Here is a 26,077-nt window from a genome sequence, read left to right as displayed (position 1 = left end):
AAGTAGATAAAGATCCTCTTTTGACTGTGTGTGCGTGTGTTAGGCGTATTCTGTATTTTGGTCATATAGACTGAAAAGTTAACACGGATACTGCTGTTTTCCCGAGTCCCGGTAACGGGTCCTGTCGAGGGTTACTGGTCAGGTTCCCCAGGTCCTCAGACCAGACCCCCACCGTGGGTTTTCAGGCACAAAGGGGCGGCAGTGTAAAAGGTGCCATCTGAATGCAGTGTTTCCTGCCAAGCCGCAGAGCGGGGCATGCTCAAGATGCGGGTTTGTCAGGAATAGCAGTTTTTGTCCTTCTCGTTATCTTCTTACCAAAGGGGAGCTTAGTGACAGTTTACAGCGATAAAAGCTCCTGACGAGTCAGCGTGTCGTTAGTGCTCGCTGACTGCCGTTACCCCTCCGTGTCCCTTTTGCCCCAACGCCTCTCCCCGGGCCCTGCGGAGGGGGCGGCCGCTGCCGGCCGTTAGCGGCGGGCTGTGGGGGCGGGGGGGGGGGGGGCGGTGACGTGACGCGCCGGACTACAGCTCCCAGGGCCGCGCGGGCCGCGCCGCCGTGACGTCATGTGTTTTGGCTGCGGCGGGTCACATGCCCCGCCGGGCCCCTTTGTTTTGAGTGGCGCTGGCAGCGCGGAGCCGCGGCGGACGGGACGGGACCTTGCGGGCGCCGGCGTCTGCGGGACTGCGCGGCGCGGCCTGCCGCCTGTGAGTGGGGGGCGCGGGGCCCCGCCGCGGCGCTGGCTGCGGGGCGGAGGCGGGACGCGGCACCGGCCGGTACCGTTAACTGCGGTGCGCGGGGACACCCCCTCTTCCCTTCACCGGCGCGGCACGGCGGGGCGGGGGGGGGTCGCCGCGGCGCTGACAGCGCCGGGGAAGCGCCGTTAGGGCAGTTGGCCCCGCGGGAGCTGCCCCGCGCTCCCCCGTGCGGGGCCCGGCGAGCGGGCGCGGGGCCCGGCCGGGGCCTCCCGGAGCCCCCGGCGGTTTCGTAACTGGGTCCGTGGCTCGGCATCCCCCTCCTCGCCCCGCGCGGTGCTGCGGGGGGGGAGGGGGGCGGGGGGGCCCCCCGCGGCCGGGGATTGGGCCAGCGGGGGGAGGGGGGCGGGACCGGGGCGGCGGGTGCCGCCCGCGGATTGGGCCCGGCGCGGGCCGGGGGGGAGCCTGTCGCTAAGGCTGCTCGGGGTGAAGGTGAGCTGGAGGGCGCGCGCGTGCCGGGAGGCGGCGGGATGGCGCATGCGCGCTGCGCCTCGGGCGGGCGCGTGGGGCCGTCGGTTGGGGGAGGGGGGAGGGTGTCCCCCGGCGACCGTTGGCTTTGAGGGAGGAGGGGCGGCCTGTCAGCAGCCCCCGGGCCTCGGCGGGGCGGAGCGGGGCCGGGCCGGCCGTCGGCGCCTCCGCGCCGCCCCCGCCTCGCCGCTGCCCGGGCTGGGACGTGGCCCGTGGGTGCTGGGCGGGCGGGCGGGCGGCTGCGCTTCTCCCGGCGGGTTTGGGAGTAGCCTGCCTGTGGCTGGCTTTCGGTGCGGCTCAAAAACCTGCACCCGGGCTGAAAATCCTCCTGCTTTCTGTTTCTAATTATTTACAGCGCAGGCGCTTCCAAAGTGTGATTAAACTGGGTTTGGCACGGTGGGGTTTGCAGACGCCTGGAGAGCACGAAATGTTTTGCGTGTCTCATAATGTTTGCTGTAGATAAACTCTTCGGGATAAGTCATAAAGCCAGATCTACAGTTAAGACAGCTGCCATTTTGCAGTGATATAGGTATTTCAAGTGCACAGAGTAAACAAACGATGAACATGTTGCTCCAGCCCGGGAGTTTTGCCATGTGGCCTGAAACCTCGGTTTCTCGCCGGGGCTGAACTCCTCCTGACCTCCGCGGCGCACCAGGGCCCTGTGAAGTACGGTCCGCGCACTATCGGCTTTGCATCAGCCCTTTCTTCTTTTTTTTCTTTTTCTTTTTCCTGTCCTTTAAATGACACTTCATTACTTTATATAGCGCAGAGGGGTAGCAACAACTCTGGAATGTTTGGGGATACAAATTGTGCTTGCACGCAGTTAGCCCCTGGGGCGCGAGGTATAAATAGGATCCCTCTGACAATACCTGGTCAAGTCGCATGCCAAGTGCAGGAAACGCGATGTATGCGAAATCTATATTTAAATACATTAGGGCTGTGACGCAGTGAGACAAAAGACTCAAATTTCATCTGACTCCATTCTTGGCTCAGGTCACTGTAAACAGGAAAGTCAATAGAGCAAGTAAAGGACATTTATCAGCTTTAAGTTTCCTGGCTTTTGTTCATGTATGTTTTGTATGTTTCGTGTTTCCTTGTTTATGTAGGATCCTTTTTAACAAAGACATTTTCAGACATACACGTTTCGGTATTAACCTAATCTTAACATCATTACCTATCCAAAATTTCCATTCATTTAGGTAAAAATAATCCCATTTGGCTGTAGTATCAGGAATGTATCCTGGATGCTGTTACACTTGTTGACTGCTGTGATTTTTTTTGTTTGTTTGTTTCAAATTTGTAAGCCAGTGACTGAAAAACCTGGAAGTCTTTGAAACACATATAGGGGACATATGTAATGACTGGGGGTGTTTTGGTGGGATATTTTAAGAAAGTCTGTTCCCCATATCTTAATGCTAATATGCTGTAACTTTTTTTGGTGGGTCCATGCCCTTCTAGATGACCTTTTCACTCTTGAAAAGGTTATGTATTTTATAGATGTTTCTTTCTGCTGCCTGATTTTTGGATTTAATAGTTTTATGTCCAAATCCAGTTTCTGTTTTTGCTGGGGGATTTTTGATGCTACTGAGAGAGGCTCTTTATGTGTGCCCTTACCTTAATTGTTACAGAATCTTGACATTAAGAAATGCTGCTTTTTTTTTTTAACCCAAAATGGTATTTTACATTAATTTAACATTAAATATTTCTGCAGTGCAGCTAATGCCTTACCACTTCAATGAGCTTGTTCATTTTATTGTTTTCTAATTCTTAGTTGTCTTAAAGACTTCAGTCATCTAAAGGCATGCCAAACCTAATTTCTACTGTAAAACAGGAAGAACTAGAAAAAATCCTTTAGAACCAACAACTTTTTGATCTTTTTTGTATCGCAGAGAAAGAAAAAAGCAAAAGAAATTCTCTGTTTTGTTTTGTTTTGATGGAGGGAAATGTTATGGGGCTTTTTTCTTTTTCCCTCCTGTCATCTAAAACAAAAAAACAAGAACACATGCTGTGGTTTTAGCTAATGTGTTGAAGTAGGTAAGAAACTGGGAGTTTATTGACTCTGATTTTTGTGGTAACCAAACATCTGAGGTAAGGCACATTTGCTGGTCATGTTACCTGAAATCACAAGCAAGATAACTGTAACTGAGGTCTGGTTAATTTTGGTCATAAGGCTTCAAGCGAAAACATCATTTTTATTTATTTATTTATTTATTTTGTGTCACCTTGGAGGCCCTGTTAGGAGCGTTGTACCAGGTAACAGTAAACATGACGCGTCTGCACTCCTTGTCGAGGGACGTCCTTACAAGCTCCCGGCAGCCAAACCCAGCCGCGCAGGCAGCGTGCCGCACCGGGAGCGCGTTGGGCTGCGGCAGGCCGGTGCTGTGCCGCGAGCGCGGTTCCTGCCCTTCCCCAGGGCGGCTGCGAGTTCGCAGCTCGCCCGTCTCGCCGCCCCGTCGCGGTGGGCCTGGGTGCAGGGGGTGGCACCTCCGCTGGCAGCAGTGCAGCCTCAGCGGCTTGAAACTGCACCTGGGAGGAGGCTGGAGGATGGGGCTCGGGCACACCTGGTGGCTCGCTGTTGTGAAGGGCCTTGTCCCCAGCACTGGCTGCGCGATGCCTCTGCTTCTTTCTGTCAGCTCTGGTGCTAGAGGGCCAGGTTGGCAGAAAACCAGCCCTACCAACAATCACTGGGCATTGCCAGAGTTGCAGGTGAAAGGAGAGGGGTAAAACACATGAGGATATTGCAGTGGAGGATGGAGGAGTGCAGTGAATGCAACGTAAAAGTACATAAGCTCTGGAAGAAGGGTTTACTGGTATGAGGTGCCAGGGCAAACATCTTAGAGACCTCACTTAAGGGTCTCTAAGTCAGGGCTCTCAATTATTTCTGTGCAACTTCTTGTGCAGACAAGCCCATAGGGATGTGTGTGTGCAGGTAACATTCATGCAGGAACTCTGTCTGTATTTGTAAAGCATTTTGATAACTTGTTGATTGAAAGTGTGATTTGTTTTTCTTTTGCAGTTTACTGAAGGGATAGGCTCTGTGATGTGTTTAAGGTCCTGTCTTGCTTACCCTTCATTTAAACTTAGTGAAGAGATCTGAATGTTAAACTCTCTAAATGTTGGTGCTTTCTAATGAAGTCCGTAGGCATGTCCACATAACTTTACGTGCACTGAAGCTGCAGATGGGTATATTGTCTTGTACATTTTGCCCACTTCTGCACACTGGAGCAGCTAAAAGTGGGGCACAAATCCCCTCCTGCTGTTCTGGTGGGGGGCTGTAACCGCAGCCAGGAGGAGGGGGCAGGCAGCTGGAAGCGGCAACATTTTAAACTGCCAGAGCAAGGTTTGCAAGAAGTCAGTACATATGCTCTGATAGAGCTGAACTGCTGATAGTGTTACTGATTGTCTTGTAAAATTGCTTTGCTTAAGCAAACCTGCAGAAGTAATTTATTCCTTCCTGCATTGGAGATAGTGACAGGCCAGTTTTTTTAATTTAAGTGGATAGAAACTGAAGCATAGTGTCTTCAAAAGCAGTCATTTCTGCAGTGGAATGTAATTCTTTTTCCTTTCTGCCCTCTTACTTGTTCAGTTGCAGTATTTATCCCCTTAACTAGTTTCTACTCTGTGGATCTTTCTCATTTCTTTAAACCACTGGAACATTTAAAAAAAATGACATAAATTATTTGCTGACCGCTGACTTTGTTATTCCACGTTCCAAGCACAAAGAAGACACCTTGCTTCCTTTGGTGAGCAGTCATAACCTAAAGGCCTTATTTCCATTTATTAATGATTGCATTATGTATGATCTTCCCAAGTCACAAGTTGTCACATAATGAGAAAGATTGACTCTTCAAGCTTTTTCTTATGTAGTCACAGGTTTTTTGCCCTGTCGTGCTATATGCCAGTGTCCCATTTCTGATTTCAGGCTAGCCTTGCTTTGGAAAAGCTCCACTAACTTTAACGAAGTTATTCTGATTTAAATCTGTGACACCACAATCAAACCTTTAGAGTTTATATTTATTTTTCATAGTTACATTTCCTTTTCCTGTTACTGACGTAAGCTTCATTTCTGCCCGCTTTTTCATGCTGGGTAGCATGGAATTAATTGCAGATGAAGATCAATATAAGGGTTAGGCTGTTAGCAAGACAACTGGTGATCCTGGTTTTGGGGGGTGGTTTTTTGTTATTATCTGGCCAAGGTCATTACTGGATAACGTGGTTGCAAAATACACTGGATTGAATAGCAGCTATAGATTAGACTACCTAATGCTGCCCTGTTATCTAACAAAGTTGCCCTGAAGCAATCAGTGAAGTTCATTGCAACAGTGTTTTTCAGGCAACAAAATGACAGCTGATGCCATTGTAATTCAAATTACAATGAAATATTTTGTAGGCTAAATGAGCCACACTAGAAAACCACCTTGTAAATATGTGTGTACAAGTTTATATAAATTGTATAGAAAATAATAGTTTTAAAGCACTTTCCCTCAGTGACTAGGTGTACAGCGTGTGCTCTTTCTTCGCTCTTTGTTAAGATGGTGCCTTTTAAAGGTGCCGTGTAAAAGAGCTGTTTAAAAAAAGCATGGTTTATTGTGTTCTATATTAAGCAATGATGTTGCCAGGCTCGGGTTGGGTAATAGGGGCTGTAAAGATGCTAGCGTGTCAGGAAATGAGATTGCTGTTAGAAACTAACGTTTACTGCCTGGGTAAGCGGGGATTGAGAGAAAACGAATATAATCTCTTGGAAGCTTAAAAAAAATCCTTTCCACAAGTTCTAAAATAACTCAGTACACATCCTCCTGGACATGCAAGCCAAAAAAAAAAAAAAGAAAAACCCAAACCCCATGCATTTAGAATATATCTGTGTTAGACATGTGTGGGCATTTTGTCCAGTCTTTTGCTCGTATGGTAGTGTTGCCGCAGTATATTTTGGTGGACGTTCATCCAGGTTATTTCCAAGTTAAGGAGTGACAAAAAAACGCTATTGCTGCTAGGAGGGATGATCATATTACCTGTAATAGGCAGTATCTGCCAAATCAGCTGCATTTTATTCACCCACAAACTTTAATTTTGGCATTTGCTAACATATAACTACTTCATTTTTGCAACCTTAATAATATTCTGTGTGCATGTTGGAAGAGGGAAGGTTGAACACTATCTATTTGAAATTGGAAAGCCTTTGAGCAAAAAACTTGCTAATAATTTTTTGCTAGGAGTACTTTAGAAAACAGAAAATATTCTTTCCCTCAGTAAGTTGTCCTTGATCCTTACTTTCAGATGCACTAGTTTTCACACAAACAAGTGTAACCTTTCTTCAGCCTGTTCTCGTGTTTATTCCTGTAGCTTCTTCATTGTACTCTAACATCTCATTTACACGTACTTATTCCATGTGTTTTTGTGTATTAGCAGTCTGCATTCACTTTTAATTGAATCTTAGATTATCAGCAAACTAATTTTTAGATGCTAAGCAAGAACAAACCTCTGGTTTTTGTAGTCAAGGTTGTTCACTGAGATAACTAAACGTTATTAAATGCTAGTATTGTAAGACTTTATTATGATGGACTTTATAATGAAAACAAGTGATTTTTCTTTCACCTCAACTATATTTCTATTCTGAAAATTCTTTTTCCTTTTTAATTGCTGCTATTATAGTAGTACTTGGAGGCTCCAGCTGAAGTGAGTATTACACTGAAAAATGAGATAAGCTCAAGCTTTAGATTTTTATCCAGGGAAGCCCTTAGCTTATGTCAGTTGGGTGATGTGTTGGGTTCTTGGTTTATCTATCTTCAATGTATTATATATCTAACAGGTAAATTGTAATGCTCTGCTGCCCTGCACAAGGCAATTTATCCTTTGTCCGGTAACACAGTGTCGCTTCTAGTCAAGGTCAAAAGCTTTACTGATTTTTTTAGAGTGACCAAACAAGTGTGCTGTCTAATTCGTGTTATGGAATGACGGACGTGCCGGCCTGAATACTGTTTTAATTTTTCTGACTGTAGCACCGCGAAGGAGGCACTCGGCAAACTTTTCTCAATGACTCTATAGCCAACCGATGTAACAATGGTACTAATCTTGGGACGCCGACTGAATAGAGAGGATAGCGGGATACGAGATTCCCCTGCAACCAAGCGGAAAGTTTTTGAAATGGACCCAAAATCGTTGTCAGGCCATGAGTTTTTTGACTTCTCCTCGGGATCATCCCACGCCGAAAGCATCCTCCAGATCTTCAATGAATTTCGAGACAGCCGGTTGTTTACTGATGTCATCATCTGTGTGGAAGGAAGAGAGTTTCCCTGCCATCGAGCGGTGCTCTCCGCCTGCAGTAGCTACTTCAGAGCTATGTTTTGCAATGATCACAGGGAAAGCAGAGAGATGTTAGTGGAGATCAACGGTATTTTTGCTGAAGCTATGGATTGCTTTTTACAGTATGTGTACACTGGCAAGGTGAAAATCACTACTGAGAATGTGCAGTATCTCTTTGAAACATCAAGTCTCTTTCAGATTAGTGTTTTGCGTGACGCCTGTGCCAAGTTCCTGGAAGAACAGCTGGATCCGTGCAATTGCCTGGGAATCCAGCGTTTTGCAGATACACACTCGCTCAAGACGCTGTTCACCAAGTGCAGGAATTTTGCGCTGCAGACATTTGAGGATGTGTCCCAGCATGAGGAATTTCTCGAGCTGGGGAAAGATGAGCTTATCGATTACATCTGCAGCGACGAACTGGTGATCAGCAAGGAAGAGATGGTGTTTGAGGCTGTCATGCGCTGGGTGTACCGGGCAGTTGAGCTGAGAAGACCGGTGTTGCATGAACTTCTGACACACGTCAGGCTCCCGTTGCTGCACCCCAACTACTTCGTGCAGACGGTGGAGGTGGACCAGCTGATTCAGAACTCCCCGGAGTGTTACCAGCTGCTGCACGAGGCCAGGCGGTACCATATCCTTGGAAATGAGATGATGTCTCCCAGAACTAGGCCACGCAGGTGAGGAACCTCCCCCTCCCCCCATTTCTGTGGTAGAAGGACATGATTTGATGTACAGATGTTTGATATACACATGCCCAGAAAAATGTCTTTTGAAAATGATTTTATTTTACATTATGGAGCACTCTGGTTATATTTCTGTACTCTTTCCCCCAACAGCTCAAGCCCCTATGTGTCTAGAAAAGGTAAATAGGTCAGGTTTTTGCACAGATCGTTTTACTGGTATGAGATACATGAGACTGCTCATGTAAATGAAATTATTTTACCTTGCAAGTAAAATATTTTCTAAATGTTAATGCTTGCTACATGAATCTAAAGTTATTTTACACAACTGAACTGCAGCATTTTAAAAACAATTTATTATGCCACAACAAGTAACCCATTCCATTTCCCAACCTCCTTTCTTCCTTATAACAAAATCGTGTAGGTGTACAAAGCATTATAAAGAGTAGGGATGAGGTTATTCATTCGGGACATGCACTTGCTACGTCTCAAACTGCTTTACAGATCTGCTGTGTAGAATTATAATAGACTAACACCAAACACCATATTCTGGAAGTAACTAAATCTTGCATTTTTAAAGAATTATGGAACAGTTCTTGAAATACTTTATGCTTCTACCATGACATTGTAATAATCCACAATTGCTACTTCTTAATAATGCTTTATGCAAGTAGGAATGATGCCTGGAAGCTGCAGCAGGAAATGAGGAAAAGTCCATTAGCAGCATTTATGGGCAATGCTGGTTATGGTAATTTTCTTTCTGAAAAATATTTTCCCAATAAAAGCCTTACTTTCACATGATAGTTTATTGTTAATTGACTCAACCTGTTTTAAACTGCAGTTTTAAAATCACGTGTTATGTTAAAGTGATGCAATGATCTGGTCTGGACAAACTGTTAGAGCGTCTTACAAGCTATTCCTTTTTGTTTATTCTTAGTCATATCTGATTGCTGTATAGTGATGGTGCAGGGAACAGTCACTTTTTTGGCATGTGTTACAAGCTTTCTTGTAGGGGAAGAAGCACTTGGCAAGCATTTGCCCCCTCAGTGGCTTTCCAGTCTCTAATCTTGCTGTCTAGTCCATGAGAGAAGAAACTTGAACTCCTTGCTGCCCTGCTGCCAGCTCTTCAAAACTGTGTGCTGCCAGGCAGGGGTCTTTGGGAACGCCCACGCCGTGGCCCGTGGAAATGGGTGCTGTCATATTTCTGAAGCATTTCATACCCTAAGCCTGGGCCTGAGGGGGGATCGTGGTGGTCTGAGGATTCAGACCAAATCCCTTGTCCGTTTGAGTGTGCATGTCTGTGAGGGGAGGTAGATTTCGATGCTATTTCAGGGGGGTTCAGTTTATTCCTTGATTTGATAAAGCAAATACACTTACACCTAACAGTTCTGTCTAAGTACGTGATATATATATATATATATGTATATGTACTTGAGAAACTCTATAGCCTCACTGTAGCACTTCAGCAAACTACTTTATAAATAAAATAACTTGGTGGGGGATTTTATGTTTAGGTTTTGGTGGTTTTTTTGTTGGCTTTTACTGCTGAACTTAAACTGCACTGTGAATTGGAGTAGGCAGCAACAAGAGAAGTAATTTATAGAGAGAAGAACTGGCTGGCCTCCCAGCAGGCATTTTTTCCCCTTTTCTATATTACACTCACGGAATAGTTCTGGGTCATTTGTTTCTGCTGCCTGTAGCAAAAAGAGATCATGTTCTTAAATGGCTACCACATTCCCCCGTGTCTTTACTACACTTTTTCTGGCCATTTCTGGAGGGGGTTGGGAGGAGGGGACATCTGAGAGCACTTTCCCTTTTCTTTCTTGCTCCCCCCCCCCTTTTTTTTTTAATATAAGATGTTTCTGACAGGAAAGGAAAGGTGCAGGATCAGGAATTCCCAAACTTTTTTTAACTGAAACTTTGGGAAGTGAATTGTGGTTTCTTACATGGCTATGTATGCATCTATGGATAAAGTATGTTCAAACCCTCCTCTCTTTTTTTAAGAACAGTGTGGACTGCAATTTCAGTGTTGTTTTCTTGGGTTTTATTTTTTTTTTTTTGAAGCCAATGAAGAGTTACATGAACTAAAAGTTAAAGTGTGGGATAACAGTTGCCTGGCTGCTCTTCGTCGTGTGCCACTGGGCATCACTGACAAATGCAGGAGGCCTCTGGAAGGTCGCTTCAGTTGTGCACTTGCAATGACACAGTGACATCTTGAGGTTGTCTCTCACACTCCTCTTAAGCCTCTCTTGGCCTCTACTGCTGGGGTTGCATAGCAAATCTCCAAGCCAAGATCAAGCAGTGGGCAATAACAAATCTCCATATGCAAAACAAAACAGGCACTTAATTCTTTATGCTTTGAATATCTTTAAATGTTCATAATGTTGCGAGTTCCTTCATCATACAATTCCTTTAAGGATGTCTGATCAAAACATACTAGTGTCCACTTTAATTGGTTATAAGTTACTGTATTTATACATGTGAACACGTCCTTTCTAGCTGCTTTTAAAAAAAGTTTTTATGTGGTTCCTTATTTTTCCCGCAAAGGAGATGACTTTTTTATTTCACTTTACATTTCTGTCTGTTATCGCATTTGCTACACAAAAGTGAGTTAACAGAAGAAAAGCAGTGATTTACCAAAATCCTCAAATCTTTGTAATTGGTCTCCTGAGGTTAAAATTTTTCTGCAATCTCTCTGGCATTTGTTTTAGCTCACCTCTATTACTAGTCTCACAGTATTTCTTCTCAGGGCTACAAGAACGACTTCTTATACCACTGGTTGAGATCAGAGCTTCTTTGAGAATCCCATCTTCTTCAAATCTTCATTTACATCTGTCCATAGCTTTTTTCCCCCCCACCCTGGAATTAGCTTTTGCCTGTAAATTCTTTATGTGTATTCTGTGCATTTTTATTTTTTTAACTGATGTGCCCTCTATCATCTGCAAAAAATAGTTCAGAAGTAACCTCAAAAGCTCTACAATGCAAGACTTTCAAGAAAATGCAGCAGAGAAAATATTTCTAAAGAAAGGATATGGCTATCTAGATACTAAAAATTTTTGTCCATCTGTGGATTTAGAATATTGCATGAAATTGTTACTTCCTTTGAAGAGCAGAACTTCTCTTTGCAATTCACGAGGAGACCTTTCCAACCGAAGACTGCAGTTTATTTGTTTTTAAAAGGTTAACAATCCCATACAGTAGGCTTTACAGTAAGTGGAGGCCTTGGTTCTAATCTTGAAAAGTAAGCGGGAGACAAACCTCTTTTGTATATATGTTTAGGTGGTGTAGTTGGGCTTGCCTGTAAGGGAAGTGGGGAGCTGAGTATCTTGCTGTTAAGGAAACCCTTTTCTGAGCAGTGCTTTGCAGGTGCAGAGGGTTCTTCCCGTTACCCTTGGAAGGAGCCTTTCCAAAGTTGCCCCTCAGAAAAGCAGATAATGTAGTATCAGTGAACACACCAGCATCTGAGCAGTTGTTTTTCTTCTGACTAGCTGAGGTTTGTAAATGTACTTCCTCAGATGCACTATAAAATAATATAATGAAGATATGTATTACCATTTATCATTGCCTTAAGTATTTTGAGTAGAAAGATGTATTTAATTTACAGCGTGCGGTGACAAGGAGATAGAATAGCTACTTTTTTTTTCTTAGTAGTTCAAAATGGGGAAAATGTCATCAACATTTGTTAGTATGTCTATAAATTAATACGTTAGGAAGACTGTGGACAGATCATGCCACTTTTATTTCAAACGCAGTCACAAGGCAATGCAAGTCTTTTTTTTTTTTCCTAGAGAGGACTACAGAAATCAGCAATGGTAAATGAAATCTGTGTTCATATGGGGATCAAAGTTAAAGCACAACACGACAAAAAGGATTTCTAAAAATAAAGTCAATCTTCCATTCATTTTTAGTTGATTATTAGGCAGCAATCTGTGAAATAGTCTTACCAGTACATGCTTATTTGATTTGGAAAAGCCCCAAAAAGGGAGGATTTTGGTAAATGCCTATAAGAAATTATGAATTTGAGTGAAGGAATAGGATTGAGACCTAATTTGATTTATATATAGAAGATGGTTGTTGGATTCTCAACATTTTTACATTCTTACATTGAATAAAATACAATGTGATTTGCTGTTCTTATGTAAACACAGTATGTGTAATGCAGAGGTATCAGGTTTTCCCATGAAGTCAAGTACAAGGTGAACGAGAGTATTGAACAGAGTTTAAAGGCTTAATTCTGTATACTGACTGTTTAATTCTTCACATCAGGTTTTAGATTTTGTTTCAGGTCCTTCATGTTTCCTTCTATCACTATGCTACTTTATCACTTTTTGATGCATTGGTTTTTTAACTGTGTATTAGCTCTACGTGCGTTTTTTTTAACTTCTTTTTTTCCTTTGACGCTGTGCCTTCAGCTTTTTTCAGGAAATCCCCTACAGTGTTTTGAAGGTATTGTAGGTTTTTTAAATACTTGCACAATGTACACTACTATAATAAATTCTCTAAAATTGAGCAGGAAAACAAAATCATTTCAGTATGGAGGATCCAGTATTGAAGTTCTGCACCAGATTTGCACAGGCCTTGCTTCAGCTTTTTCTGATACCTCTACATACCCAGTTAAAGGAAAAATATTATTAAAGAGTAAGGGCTTATTGTATTTTTAAATGTTTGATTTTTACAGAGGACATTGTGCAGTGTGACTCTACCACTTACACGGAAAACCTGCTGGTGTGGTAACCTGCTATATGATGAGACACCTGGAAACGCTGAAAAACTGGAACCGTTTAAGTGGTGTTTTTTGTGCTTTTGTTTTTTTTTCCATAGAAGTTAATGTTGCATTAAATAGTAAATTTTCTGATTTCATAGTATATTTGAAAACAGTGTTGTTTGGCCTCCCTCCATGTATTAATAAATAACTTCTATATCTTAGTTTTCTGTTTTCGCTTTTTTAGATCAACTGGTTATTCTGAGGTGATAGTTGTTGTTGGAGGCTGTGAACGAGTTGGAGGGTTTAATTTGCCATATACTGAGTGCTACGATCCTGTAACAGGAGAGTGGAAGTCACTGGCTAAACTTCCAGAGTTTACCAAGTCTGAATATGCAGTGTGTGCTCTACGGAATGATATTCTTGTTTCAGGTGAATAATCCTAAGAAATTTAAGACTCTATTTTCTTTACTTTTAAAAGTATTATGACAGATCTTCACACTTTCAACTTCCAGAAGCTCTGTTGAAAGTCACTTGCTGATGGAAATGGTGAACACAAACCCTGGACCAATCTTTTTGGAGCCACAAGTGTTTTCTGGGATTTTTGGTTTTAATCAACAATTTCTTTTACAGCTGAGACCAATGTATCAATTGTATTTAAGGAGGTGCGGATATGCTCCTTGAGGCTGCTTAAGCAAGCTGCTTTAAAATGCCGTAGTGGCCTGTTTGCAGCAACATTTGGAAAAGCAATAGTTGGAAAAATTACAAGCAAAAAATCACAAGCAGTATTTTCCCAGCAGCATTTTATCTGCAACAAAAGGTGGTGTCTGCTGGTAAAAACAGCAGTTGCCTAGGAGCAGTGCAGCACTGGTATGTTGCTGGTGCCTAGTTTCTATTGTACGGCTGCCTGGATTCCAAAGGGAAAACAGTTAAAGCTTCTTTTCAGCACAGGAATGTCCAATGGAAACAACCCCCTTTTGACTTTCCCCGCCTGAGGTGGGGATCCATTTACACCAGCCTCTTCCAATGAAATAAGCAGTAGCTGTCAGGTTTTAAACACCCCTCATTCAGTGTCTTAGCAAGGGTAAATTATATAGTTCAGTGCTGACAGCTGATGGACTGAATACTGAGCCAAATAGTTTCTGTGGGTAAACTAACATACTTCTCAGATTTGTTCTACCTTTTATCATTTCAACAATAAGAGGGAGATGTACGCACAAACTGAATGGAGGGCAACAGCTAGTGTTAGGGATGTGCCTCATAAGACACACATGGTTAAAGTAGGTGGTCACATCCAAGTAGTGACGCTCCAGGAAATCTGAAGAGCATGGGCAAAAAGCCATTGAAATACATTCCAGTCTCAAGAAATAATTTAATGCAGTATCAGTATGTTACATGGAAGACTGACATGAGTAAAATAACTTACCCCTGTGTATTTGGGTCTGACACATCCACTGAAATTGACTTTTTAAATCTAACATAAAGCTAGATCTTTTGTCACCTAAAAAGGACATAACACTTTCATTGTCCCCTGTATAGCAGTATGTTAATTGTAAGCCTTTCTTGTTAAATAATGAATTTATTCAAGATAAACTGGCATATTTTTGTTTTTAAAGGTGGAAGAATCAATAGCCGGGATGTGTGGATTTATAACTCTCAGCTTAACATTTGGATCAGAGTTGCCTCCTTAAATAAAGGCAGATGGCGTCACAAAATGGCTGTTCTTCTTGGTAAAGTAAGAGAAGTATATTTATAACTTATTTTAGCTTATATGGTCCCCAAATATAAGAAAAGAATGTAGAAAACAGATGCAAATGTTTAGTGTTACTTTGATGGCTTCCCTATTAGATTATGTTAAAAAACATTTTTAAAGAATATTGGAAGCAAATAACTATGTTCTTAATCAGTCTGTTCATAGACATGAAAATCATCTTATCCCTCTGTTATTTATTTCTTTGTCAGTTTTTTGCCATTGAAGTGTCCAGCTTGAAGAAGCAATTTTTCTGGAAGCAAAGAAGCATCAGAATTTGGCTGTGCTTCAAAAGTGCTTTCAAAAGTATTTGTCCACATAATAGAAAACTATCTTCAGCTAGCTTTACTTACAAGTCACTGCCTTCATTCATGCAGTTACTAACACAAACTGCTGCTGCTCTGAGTGGCATCTCTGTGCTCTTTTACTTAGTGTTTTATATTGAAAATAGCAAGCAAATACATTACTGTAAGGAAAATGTGAGGTTTTTATTACATTTTGAAGGCCTATTTATTTATAATTTAATATAAAACCAACAGTTGGAATCAACAGCCCACAGAGATTCCATTAATGAACGTTGGTGGAGATGTGGTGTTTCTGGAGTGAATAACTTCTTCTATATTGAAACTTTAGGGGATGTATGTCTTCAAAAACCTAGCAAATTAGGATTCCTGCAGCGTTAAATTAACTTCTTATAGACATGTAATGCTACTCTAAATATGGAACAATGATAGTTTTCACCACTTTGCATAGGTGTATGTCGTTGGAGGATACGATGGTCAAAGCCGACTCAGCAGTGTAGAGTGTTATGATTCATTTTCCAATCGATGGACGGAGGTGGCTCCCCTTAAAGAAGCCGTAAGCTCTCCAGCAGTCACCAGCTGCGTTGGCAAATTGTTTGTGATCGGGGGTGGTCCCGACGACAACACGTGTTCTGACAAGGTCAGTTAACTGTCTTTGCTTCCATTTTCTACACACAGGTAATGCTGGTTTAAGAACATCATACAGAGACCTGTTTCAACTGGCTTGCTGCCTGGAGTATTTAATTGATATAACATAAAACATACAGAGTAGAAAATGTTAATTCATTAGTACGCAGTTACTTTGTTTGGTCTCTGTGGTGGATATTATCACTGACTTCACGCATTAAATGAGCTATCTGAACACTTGAACCTAAGTGTTAGGAAAACAATGTTGAATATGGTGTGTGTGTATAAAAGCATTATTGATACATGGACATATATTTATATTGACTTCATTTTCTCGAGATACTGCCCACAAGGTACTGCTTCTTTGACTCCACTTGTATAACCTGTGTGGGTGTGCCAGGTAGTAATTTTGATTAGGTTTTTAAGCTCAAATGCATGTATTTGTTTTCAGGTTCAGTCTTATGATCCTGATACTAATTCTTGGTTACTCCGTGCAACTATCCCTATTGCAAAAAGATGTATTACAGCTGTGTCTTTAAATAATCTGATCTATGTTGCTGGTGGGCTTACCAAAGCAATATACTGCTATGATCCAGTTGAGGACTACTGGATGCACGTACAGAATACATTCAGCAGACAGGTAATAAATGCTAAAAGGCATATAGACTTCTAAATGTTATTTTTAATGTGAATATCTTGGTATGAAATGAGTAGAGACCTGTTTAACCCTGTTAAAATTGCATCTCTGGTTGTATTCTTGCTTTATCTCACCCCCCCCCCCCCCCATCTATATAATTCACAATCTCACAGAAAAGGAAGTTTCTAAACCAGTAGCTTTTCACCTGAATGTCACTGCATTAGCCAGGCCAGTGTTTTGGTTTGAGCGTAGTTACTGTTGGATAACAGTTTAATGGATAACATTTTATATATCTACAAATGGGTCTCTGTCAACTTCTGTTAGATGTTTTAATTTAGACTGAAGATGGTAATCGCCTTATAGTTGATTAAAGCCTTTCAACAGAACAGAAAATAAAGGGCTTTTCTACAGTGTGGGGAAAAAAAGGCACTGTGTAGTGCAGAAAGTATCTGACTTAAAGTAGTGAGAGCAGTATCTCTTCAGAAGAAGAGCTCCCTGAGCAAAATTGAAATAACATCCCCTTTGTAGTACAGTTTATTTCCCCTGTGTTTTTAAAACATCTGCCAATTACATACTGTAGTGTACCTACCTTGACAGAGATTTGTTCTTTTTCATGTCCTTCCCTCTCTTCCTCTCACTAATTTCTGCTCTGATTTCCATTTGATTGAGTATTCTTGTATGCTGACTTTTAATGAAAAAAATAGACTCTAGCTTCCTTTGCTTCAAGACATAGTGTTGTCTTTTCTTATCCACTCTTCTCTTAGTCACAAGGTTTCCTTCTTTTTTTTCTTTGTTTCCCTCTCTCTTTGTTATCTGTTGCTGCTCTTCTAAGGTGCTTCTGTGTTCCCACTTTTTGCATTAATATAATCTATTGTCTCCCTTTTGAAAACCTTTGTCCTCTCTCCCTGTTCCTTGTCTCAGATGTTTCAGTCATTATCTCTAAGTACTGTATTCAGCTGTATTCCCTGAGCTGTATGCCGTGAAGACTTAGACCTAAAATAGCCCTTTGTGCTGGATGGTGCTGCTGCTTTCCCCAGCTGTTCTGCTTTCTGCATTGATTCTTTTGGAAGTGAAAAGTATAGACCAGTCTGTTTACAAATGATAGTCACAATGCTGTCCTTCTGCACTGTGGTAGACGTTCAGGAATTGGAGGGTTTGTTTTTTAAATGACCATGTGTTGCTTTGTATATTTTGAAACAGGAGAACTGTGGCATGTCTGTGTGTAATGGAAAAATATATATCCTTGGTGGAAGACGAGAAAATGGTGAAGCCACAGACACTATCCTTTGTTATGACCCTGCGACAGGCATTATCACAGGAGTAGCAGCCATGCCCAGGCCAGTATCGTATCATGGCTGTGTGACAATTCATAGATATAATGAAAAAGGCTTTAAACTGTAAAACAAACAAACAAAACAACAACAAAAGAAGGAGATGGCATGAATGAATCCAGTGGTCTGCTGCGAGACAGACTTTTAAAGATTCCTGAAATGGGAAAATGTCCTTTCCCTAATTGTCAAATGAAAACTGTATCCTGTGCCTTCAAAAAAAAATTAATTTACAAAACAAGTCTGCAGATTAGCCAGTAACCCTGGTTTAACTGTATATGCTGTGTGCTCTGATATGAGTGCAGTAACAGTACTTTGTACTCTAGTGTTCAGAAAGTTTTGCCCTCTGTGTGATTAGTAATTAAAAGCTTGGAAGTTTTGTGGGGAAAGTGCCTTCACAAGCATTTGTGCCTGTATCCTAAGAAGTGATGTCTACAAGTTGTTTCAGGTTCTGCTAATTGAAAAGATGCATGGGCAAGTAAATTTCAAAGAATTATCTAGGATAATTACCTAGGATTAAAAAAGTGTGTATAATTCATATGCACAGCATTCTTACAAGCAGATTACTTGGCTTAACCAAGTAGATTTTATTTCGGATCATGCATGGTTTGGGATTAAAATAAATAAATTCAGCTACATAGGAAAAAATATTAGAATCTTTGAAGAATGCCCTTCTTGGAAGAAGAACAGTGACATCTTGGTTGTTTTCTGTGCTACTGCAACACACTGCAGTGACAACTGTGTACCTTAACACTATTGACCTTATTCATAGTGTTGCTAAATGCTTATCAAAAGTACAAGGCTATGTGACATAGAAAACTAGTGACCACTGGGGTGTAGGCACACATCTGTGAAGCAGATCTTGAATCTCAGTTCTTAACATCTTGAACAGTACAGCTGAAGTCTGAAAGTTCCTGGGTTCACTCTTTGTGGAATATCTCTAAACTCCTCAAGGAATTAAGAACAACTAACTTTGTGTTCTTCTGCTTCTCTGAATCACATGCTAAATTATGTGATAATGGAGGTAGGGACTTAGATTGCACCCCACAGCTTACAAATTGGTCTTTCAGATAACTCATCTGCAGAGATCCAGAGTTATCCATTAAGTATTTCTTCTTGGCCTTTCTTCAGACAATCATTTACAGCAGTTCTGCTGTTCTGCAGTATAACCTACTTGGCCATAAATGAGGAGGCTCCTGAAAAGTCCTCCATGTAACCAGAAAAACACCTATGGACTTGTCCATGTAGCCATATGAGGTAACTGCCAGGTAGCATGTTTTGGCTAATTTTGAAGCCCAGGGTTTTGGTGAATTTTGAAGCCCATGAGCCTCCTGTATTTTGACCTAGTGTTGGTTTTTCTTTTTTGCGGGGGGAGAGGGGGTATTTTTTCTCTAGCGAAGATACTTCTTTTAAATTCTCCTTAGACTTCTGTACTAGGTTGTCTTAGTCTCAGTAGACAGTTGTACAGCTGAGGCACAATTTCATGGAAATTGAAATAGCACTTGAGTTGGAAAATGAACAGGGTTGTCTATGTACCAAGTTCCTGCTAATCACTAGAAACATCAGGAACTCCTTTTCAAAGGAATCCGAGGACAGCAGCCAGTAGGGAAGTTGGTCAGTGCCAGGGCAGAAAAAAGCATAAGGCCCCTGCAGAGACAGCCCTGCCCCCAGGGTTCTGGTCTCCGTACTTGCTCAGGAGGGTGAAAACAAGCACTGTCTTTGGAACATCGTTTTTTTTCCACTGGACACTCTTAATGATCTGTTTTCCCAGAGTACTTCGTGAGATGGAAATTCTGACCCTCAGTGAAACTATGCCAAATTTGCAGTCATCATTTTCAGTAATATACAGTCATGTCTTTTTAAAGAGCACTGGGAGCTGCACTTTGATGCATTAACTTGTAACCTCAGGAAAATACACAGATTTCAGTTTCCGGCTAAATACCAAACACTGGTTGTATATGTTAAGAATATTGATAATATACAAATCTCTGCATATCAGTGATGTATCATATCAGCAAATCGGTCCCTGAGCATGTACATTCATAATGCCCTAAATAGAAAGGTATTCAGTAATGTAAGACGAATCAGATGAATTAATCCTTTTCTAAGTTTCTTGTGTCTCTGCTCACTAAGTGTTACTTGGAAAAGGTAATTGCAGTACCTGTGAATAAGGTCCATTGATAGCAATGGTGATTGCCCAGTAACTGATATTATATACTAACACTGTATCTAACTTGTCCCATCATTGTAAATGAAAATGTAAAAATGATAGGAGCACTTCACTAGAGATATAATTTGAAAAAGTTTCTCCTTTCCTCTTACTTCCTATTTGTATTAAGACTTGTAATGTTGATTGTCATGCTAAGCTGTTCTTAAACAATGTCATTTTTGTTCAGGTATCCTTTATTCTGTGTTTATAGCACTGCAATACTCTGTCAATAACAAGATACTGCTTTTTATGGCTTTGAAGATTCAGTTTATAGTTTAGTTGTCTTTTCTTAACAACTTATGTACTTTGTTACTGTTACCTATTATTTTTGAAAATAGTTGTTTAGTGAACCAGTAAATGCAAAAATGTAGATGTAGAAGAAAACTTTGCTTGCAGTTCTTCAGAACCTGTACTCAATGCTGAACAGTTAAGTGTGTGGAGTATTGCTAAAATGGCAGTTATTCATGCAATGATTTTGTTAACAAGTCAGGTGGGTTTTTTGTTTCTTGGTTTTTTTTTTCCTTTTTGACTCTGTAGATGATTTGCACTTATGACCTGCTCTGTTAAAACAATATTTTCAGATGTACTAGAAGAGAACGATTCAACTTTGGTTTAATGAAAGCCTACCATTTTTCTGGAAGGATATATTATTTAGGAAGTTGCATTCCTAAGTCACCTGTTCTCCGATGCGTTTCACTTAAGTGTAGATGGATTCAAAGATTAACACTTGCACTGTCATGCAGATTTACTTGATTGCTGTTTATGTGCTTGGACAGCAAGTTGGGGTTTTTGTTTTGTTTCACCCCCTTTGGTCTCATTCTGGGACAGAACATTTTGAATGTCTTCCACTATAATCAGAACATTTCCAGCATGAATAGTAACAGGTTTGACAGCTCCCAAGTAGTGACCATCTGCTCAAAGATATAACTTCAGTCTAACAATGCATAGGAAAAGATGTCAAGTCTCTCCAAAGTCAGACCAAAAAAAAATGCTGAGAGTTCTCTAATACTTCACTAAACAGTTATGTTTGAAGTATTTTACTATTGAAGAAGTGAAAGTAAATGTCATCTTTCTCCCTCTTCCTGTCTTCTCTTCCCTGCTAAAATTTCATGAGATCTCTCCTTCTATTTTTCTGCAATATGATATTAACTGAAAAGAAATGTGATGCTCCTTTGTAACTTGCTTACACGAAGGTTCTGTGTAGATAAGAGTACTGCATTATAGTACAGCTTCTGGCCTTTTGCTTTTAGATATACCATGTATCGCTTTATTTTTCAGCCATCAAGCATGTAATGTTACCTGGTAATCATTCACTTTACCTCTAAGTTCCCTTCCTGTTAGTGCCTAAAGAGGCATAAGTCGTGCAATCTCTTCCCTTTGTACCACCAGATAGTTAATTTTACAGTGCGTGCCTGGCATGTGTTTCAGGGGTTCAGCACTTAGCTTTCTGCTCTAGCACTGTGAGTCCAGGAAGTGTTGGTCACCTGTGCTTGAGAGTGAGAATACTGCTGACTGCTAGGGGCTTTTCCTCAGAGTAGTTGAGTTCCCCACAGTATCTTAGGTGATTACTCAGTTTATTCTGTTTTTGTTTTTGAGTTGCAAGGACAAAACAAGAAGCAGTCCCACTTCCCTGAGCAGGAGGGAAACAAAAATCCTGAGGAGGGTGGTGTCCTGGAGCTCTGTCACATTCAGCTGATAGGCCAGAGAAGAACTCGGGGAGGGAGGAACAGCAGAGGGAAACCTGGTGCAGTTGGGGTTTGCATTTTGCTAGGCTTGCCAAGAAACAGAACTTTCTGGATGCTCCTACAGTTTGCAATTCCAGACACAAACTCAGCTGGTAAAAATATTTCACATTTGTCAACTCACTATTTCCAGTCTGTCAACTCACTATTTTCAGTCTGAGAGGTGAAGATGCATATGTTGTCAAAGTGTTTTAGTGGCAGTGCTCAGGAAAAGCAGTCAGTTTTCCCTAATTGTCCAACTGGACAAGTGTATCTGGTTTTCTCTACCACTGAGGATGGCAAAAGCCTGTTCAAACAGATTAAGAATATCACTAGACTTGATCACTCTGAAGCAAGATCAATTTCATCTGAATGTAGACTCTCATGCAGGCAAGGCAGTGTGCGTTAAATGGTGTGCCTGATTAAAAATCTGAGTAATACATCCTGAAAAGAAGTCTACAAAGTGATGAGATTTTTGAGCAGAAATTTGTTACCTGGTTGAGAACTAGACAATGACTTTTTTTACTGTGTCCAGCAATCAAGTTTCCTTAATGTTTTATTATTTCAGATGGCATTAATAAAAAATCCATCTCACTGTCAGTTTATCAAGAATGTGTCAGTGCTGTGAGCATTACCACAAAATGGTAGGCAGCCTCTTAGCAACCCCACACCAGATGTGTGATCACAACATAACTTCTCCACACACAGGCCTTGTGTCAGCTGGTTTTCCTAACTAATTGTATACATAAACTCATGTTACTCACAGTATATATCCGTGATAGCATTACAGTCTAAAAGCTGTACTTACAGGAACATATCCTTCCTTTCTATTGTAGTGCTCCAGTGTACACTTACGTTTGTGTGCACATCTGTGTGCACATCTGTGTATGTGAATGATTTTGTGATCATTTTATGGTAATTCTGTTACAAATGATACACACAAAAGCCCCTATGTACAGCATGTTGATAATGTAATTACAACTTACTTTGTATTAGTTCCAAAGAAAATGTGTTAATTTTGAAAATATCTGTGCCTTGAATTCACTTACATTTTTATCTATTGTGAAAATGAGCTTGGGCTGCTCCTTCTCGTCTGTTAAAGAGAAGTAAATCTTGCCATTCCTTAACTAAAGGAACAGTTAAACCTTTTATTCAGGATATGCCTAAAATACTTCAATTTTTACAATGTTATGGCAGATTTAATGTGGGGAAATCACTATCTGTTTTTTTCCTATTTTCCATTTTCAGCACTCCCTCAGTGACAAAGGAGTCTGACTTCCTGTCCTTCATGTGTAGTTTCTTGTTTTAGTCAATTTTTTTTTGCCGTATTTCAGAACACACTGACTTGTCTGTCCTAAACATAGTTTAAAATAAATAATATGAAGCAATAATGTGGTATAGCATTGGCAATAAGCAAAATCAAGAGACTTGAATAAAGTGTACTATTAATTTCATTTGTGTAAACGCTGACCTGTGGGGCTGTTCTCCTTTTGGTGTACCTGTAGCGAGTTGGAGTCAGATTAATAGGAGCTACTTGGCCATGGAAAGAGAGGTTACCTACTTAACTATTATTCATGATATTTTCTTTTCACCTGGAACATGTGTTGATTTTTCTTTTTGCTGAGGAAAACAGCAGCTCATTGTATTCCTTGCCAGTTCCTTTATTTACAGAAATGTAAAAGGCTTAGCTCCACCAAGAGCTAATCTCGTCTTCAAGAACAATCTGGTACAGCACAAATCGAATCTGAACAAAAACGTGCAGACCACTTAGTGTGTGCCAGACTTAATGTAATGTTATCTTGCACGTAACATTAAGGTCTTCAGATTGTGCTGATAGTAGAAAAGTGATTTTGTAATGTAGCACAATTGCAATAACATTTACTTGTTATATTTAAATATATTTCTTGCATAATTCTTTGAAAGTTTTTTTAAAAATCCAATGTACCTAATAAACATTTGCCTTTTGAATAGTTTGCTGTTTTATTTTAGGTTATAAGAAATTCTAGGGAGGGGTTTGGTTGTAAAAGGAAACTCCTTCCTATTCTTCCTAGGTCATTTATTTGCTGGATTCTGCCCCTTTGTACCTTTTTGCAGTCTCTGTATCCACCCATCATTCTTCTCTTTCAGTCTGGATGCTTTTCCAGCTGATCCTTCTGCCTTCATCAGGGAATTTATTTCTGACATGATTACGGGCAGCACAGGCAAGCTGGAGGCTGCGTGGAAAAGGAAAGAGAAAAGAAACTGGAGAAATGACAAAGAAGATGTGATGTAAAATAGTGGTTAGTCCTGGGAATCAGGATGTGGAAACGATATGAACAAACTCAGCATGCAAAAACAACATGTGAAATCAGAAGGGAATAGATAATGGTAGCAAGGTAACCAGCAACACAACAGGTTGGAAAGAGATATATAGGAAGTTCACTCTGCCCCAGTTAGCTCTCCCCTATCTCAAGGTGCCACTTGCAGAATGGCTGATGCAGGGATGGGGTGGTGCTACTGCAGTTGAACTGACATGAAGAATGTGTTTGGTTTAATATCACATTTTTTACAGACTACATTCATTTTTCAGTTGTTTTCTAATGGAATACTAGCCTGTACTCCTGGCACCTTCTTCCTTGTAAGATGGTCTAGATTTCACTCAGAACTTGCCCTTCACATAACCCTAGATGTGTGTCTTGCCACCTTCTTAAAACCATTTCTTTCTGGCATTGTGGCAGAGTCAAACAGAGCTTCCTACTGTGATCTTGCCCTGTATCCCACTGAAATCTAGCTCACATTACAAGTCCTTTCCCTGTTTGATGCATCTTGGATGTGGGTCCTGCATCTTTCAAAATTAAGCCTGAAGCACTGGGGCCTTGATACCCAATATACTCTGTGTCAGAGAGACACAGAGAAAAAAAAATAGAAAGAAAATATCTCTTTAGAAATGTTGGTAGGCACGTTTTACATTTTAATATAACATACTTAAATGGACATGCAGATATTGTTTCATCTGTCCACTGGCAGAGAGGCACCTGACTGAGCCTTGAACTACAGAAAACTGAAATACTCCCACTAGCTTCAACAGTTTTGAACCTAGCCCCACAGAGATGAGTGAGTCTAAAGGTACTATTGAGGTATGTAATGATTTTCTTATAACATGAAACCCAAAACTCACCAAGCCAACAGTTTTGCTGCAGTTTTGCAGTGTAACTAGGATCATTTGCAACAATCAAGTGGCTTTTGTTGTGGTGCCAAAAATAAGTTATGACCAAGTTCAATGCTTGCAGAAGTTACCATTCCTGAAAGAAGTAATTTCACCTGAAAGGAAATCCACAGAATACAATGCAATGAAAATACATTGAGGAATGGGAGCCAGTCAGAAGATACCTGAAATCTTAAAAACAGAAATCCTTCTGTTCCTCTGTCCATTAAGCAAGGAAGAAAATAAAATCAGAATAAGTTATATACATAGTATTCCTGATGAAAATTATACAATCTTGGGTATAAGCACAGTCTCAGTGGATTTGCCACAGTTCATATTTGTTGCCTGATAAGAAATCAGAAAGCCTTTCTAGTAGTGGTCCTGCAACCAGAAAAATAGGATTTTAAGGTTTGATCCCTGAACATTAAGCATACATACACTTGTTAACAATTTGTGGCCTCATAATAAGTTAGAAAATACATGTAAGAGCCAGCCATTAATTCATGCTGGTTAGCAGCTCACTCCATGACTCAATGAGACTACCATGGAGCAAAGTGCTGTTTGTTATTAACTACATTTGACAGAGGTATTAGGATCCGGTTAAAAAAAACAGCGAAACCTGTGACATTAAATCCATTAGTTTATTTGGACGATTGTAGGTGATTTGACAGACCATGAAATACCAGGAGTTGTAAACGTAAGATTTTTTGAAGCACATATGCAATGAGATCTGGGCAAACCCCCCGTTTAATGGACTTCTGCAGACAGCAGCCTCTCATTATCTTCTTACGTGTGGATTATGAGTTGTGTGAAGTAACAAGATGCATCTCTCGCACGATTTTATTACCTGGGATCTCAATCAGGTTATGCCTCATTTCTCATGTTTTTTTTTCCTAATCATGCTCTTATTTTGTATTAAAATGTCTTCCAATTTTATTACTTTAATAAGATGGCTTTGTCCAGTAAAGCAGGACTGTGCCAATACATGAAACACCTAAACAGAAATGTTATCGCACCGTTTCTGATGTCCGTTTTGGCTGGTCTCGCAGGCTAATCACCGCAAACCTGCTGGCTACCCACCGCGTCCCCCGGCGGGGCGGGGAAGAGGCAGCCCAGCGCCTTCCGCCAGGGTGGGAAGGCCGCGCGCAGGCACCGCCAGGCTGAGCCGGCGCCTCCTCACGGAGCGGCCGCCTCCTCACGTGCTCCCTAAGGAGCAAAGAAAGAAAACACCCCTAACCTGCATTTCGGGGAGGCCACGTGAGCCGCAGCGCAGGTGCCCGGTGTCCCCGCGGTGCCCGCGGCCGTGGGGCGTCCCCCGGCGGCGGGGCGGCCCCGGCGGCGGCGCCACCTGCCCGGCGGCGGCGGCGGCGGCAGGTGCGGCGGCCCCGTGGCGGCGGCCCCTCCCCCTCGCCGCTGT

The 26,077-nt window shown here is 41.5% G+C and overlaps 1 protein-coding gene and 1 long non-coding RNA gene across 8 annotated transcripts; one reads left to right on the top strand and one right to left on the bottom strand.

Moving 5' to 3' along the window:
- The first annotated feature begins 536 nt into the window (after positions 1-536).
- On the top strand, positions 537-23,444 carry KLHL24 (kelch like family member 24). Of its 2 annotated transcripts, none has more exons than XM_064516969.1 (7): positions 537-704; positions 7,217-8,197; positions 13,150-13,334; positions 14,519-14,637; positions 15,406-15,594; positions 16,033-16,221; positions 17,419-23,444. In XM_064516969.1, exons 2-7 carry the CDS (start codon positions 7,278-7,280, stop codon positions 17,617-17,619), a joined length of 1,803 nt encoding a protein of 600 aa, XP_064373039.1. In that variant the 5' UTR covers positions 537-704; positions 7,217-7,277; the 3' UTR covers positions 17,620-23,444. The 2 variants fall into 2 exon arrangements, with proteins under 2 accessions (XP_064373039.1, XP_064373040.1); XM_064516970.1 differs by lacking the exon at positions 537-704 and adding an exon at positions 1,120-1,184.
- On the bottom strand, positions 8,284-26,077 carry LOC112988808 (uncharacterized). 6 transcript variants are annotated; one of them, XR_010390525.1, is made up of 4 exons: positions 25,898-26,077; positions 24,634-24,776; positions 23,561-23,689; positions 8,284-15,685 (listed from the first exon to the last, which is right to left on the bottom strand). It is a non-coding gene; the product is annotated as an uncharacterized LOC112988808 (long non-coding RNA). The 6 variants fall into 6 exon arrangements; XR_010390526.1 differs by having other exon boundaries at positions 8,284-15,638; XR_010390527.1 differs by having other exon boundaries at positions 8,284-12,201.

The sequence above is a fragment of the Dromaius novaehollandiae genome, chromosome 9 (genome assembly GCF_036370855.1).
Source record: "Dromaius novaehollandiae isolate bDroNov1 chromosome 9, bDroNov1.hap1, whole genome shotgun sequence".
NCBI lineage: Eukaryota > Metazoa > Chordata > Aves > Casuariiformes > Dromaiidae > Dromaius > Dromaius novaehollandiae.
Note: the sequence above shows the minus strand (reverse complement) of the source record. Positions and strands in the feature narration are given on the sequence as shown.

Excerpts from the sequence above, each read along its gene's own strand:
- KLHL24 (XM_064516969.1), top strand. The coding sequence starts at position 7,278 with ATGGTACTAATCTTGGGACGCCGACTGAATAGAGAGGATAGCGGGATA. Across the intron at positions 8,198-13,149 it reads CCCAGAACTAGGCCACGCAG|ATCAACTGGTTATTCTGAGG; the intron begins GTGAGGAACCTC and ends TCGCTTTTTTAG. Across the intron at positions 13,335-14,518 it reads GAATGATATTCTTGTTTCAG|GTGGAAGAATCAATAGCCGG; the intron begins GTGAATAATCCT and ends TTGTTTTTAAAG.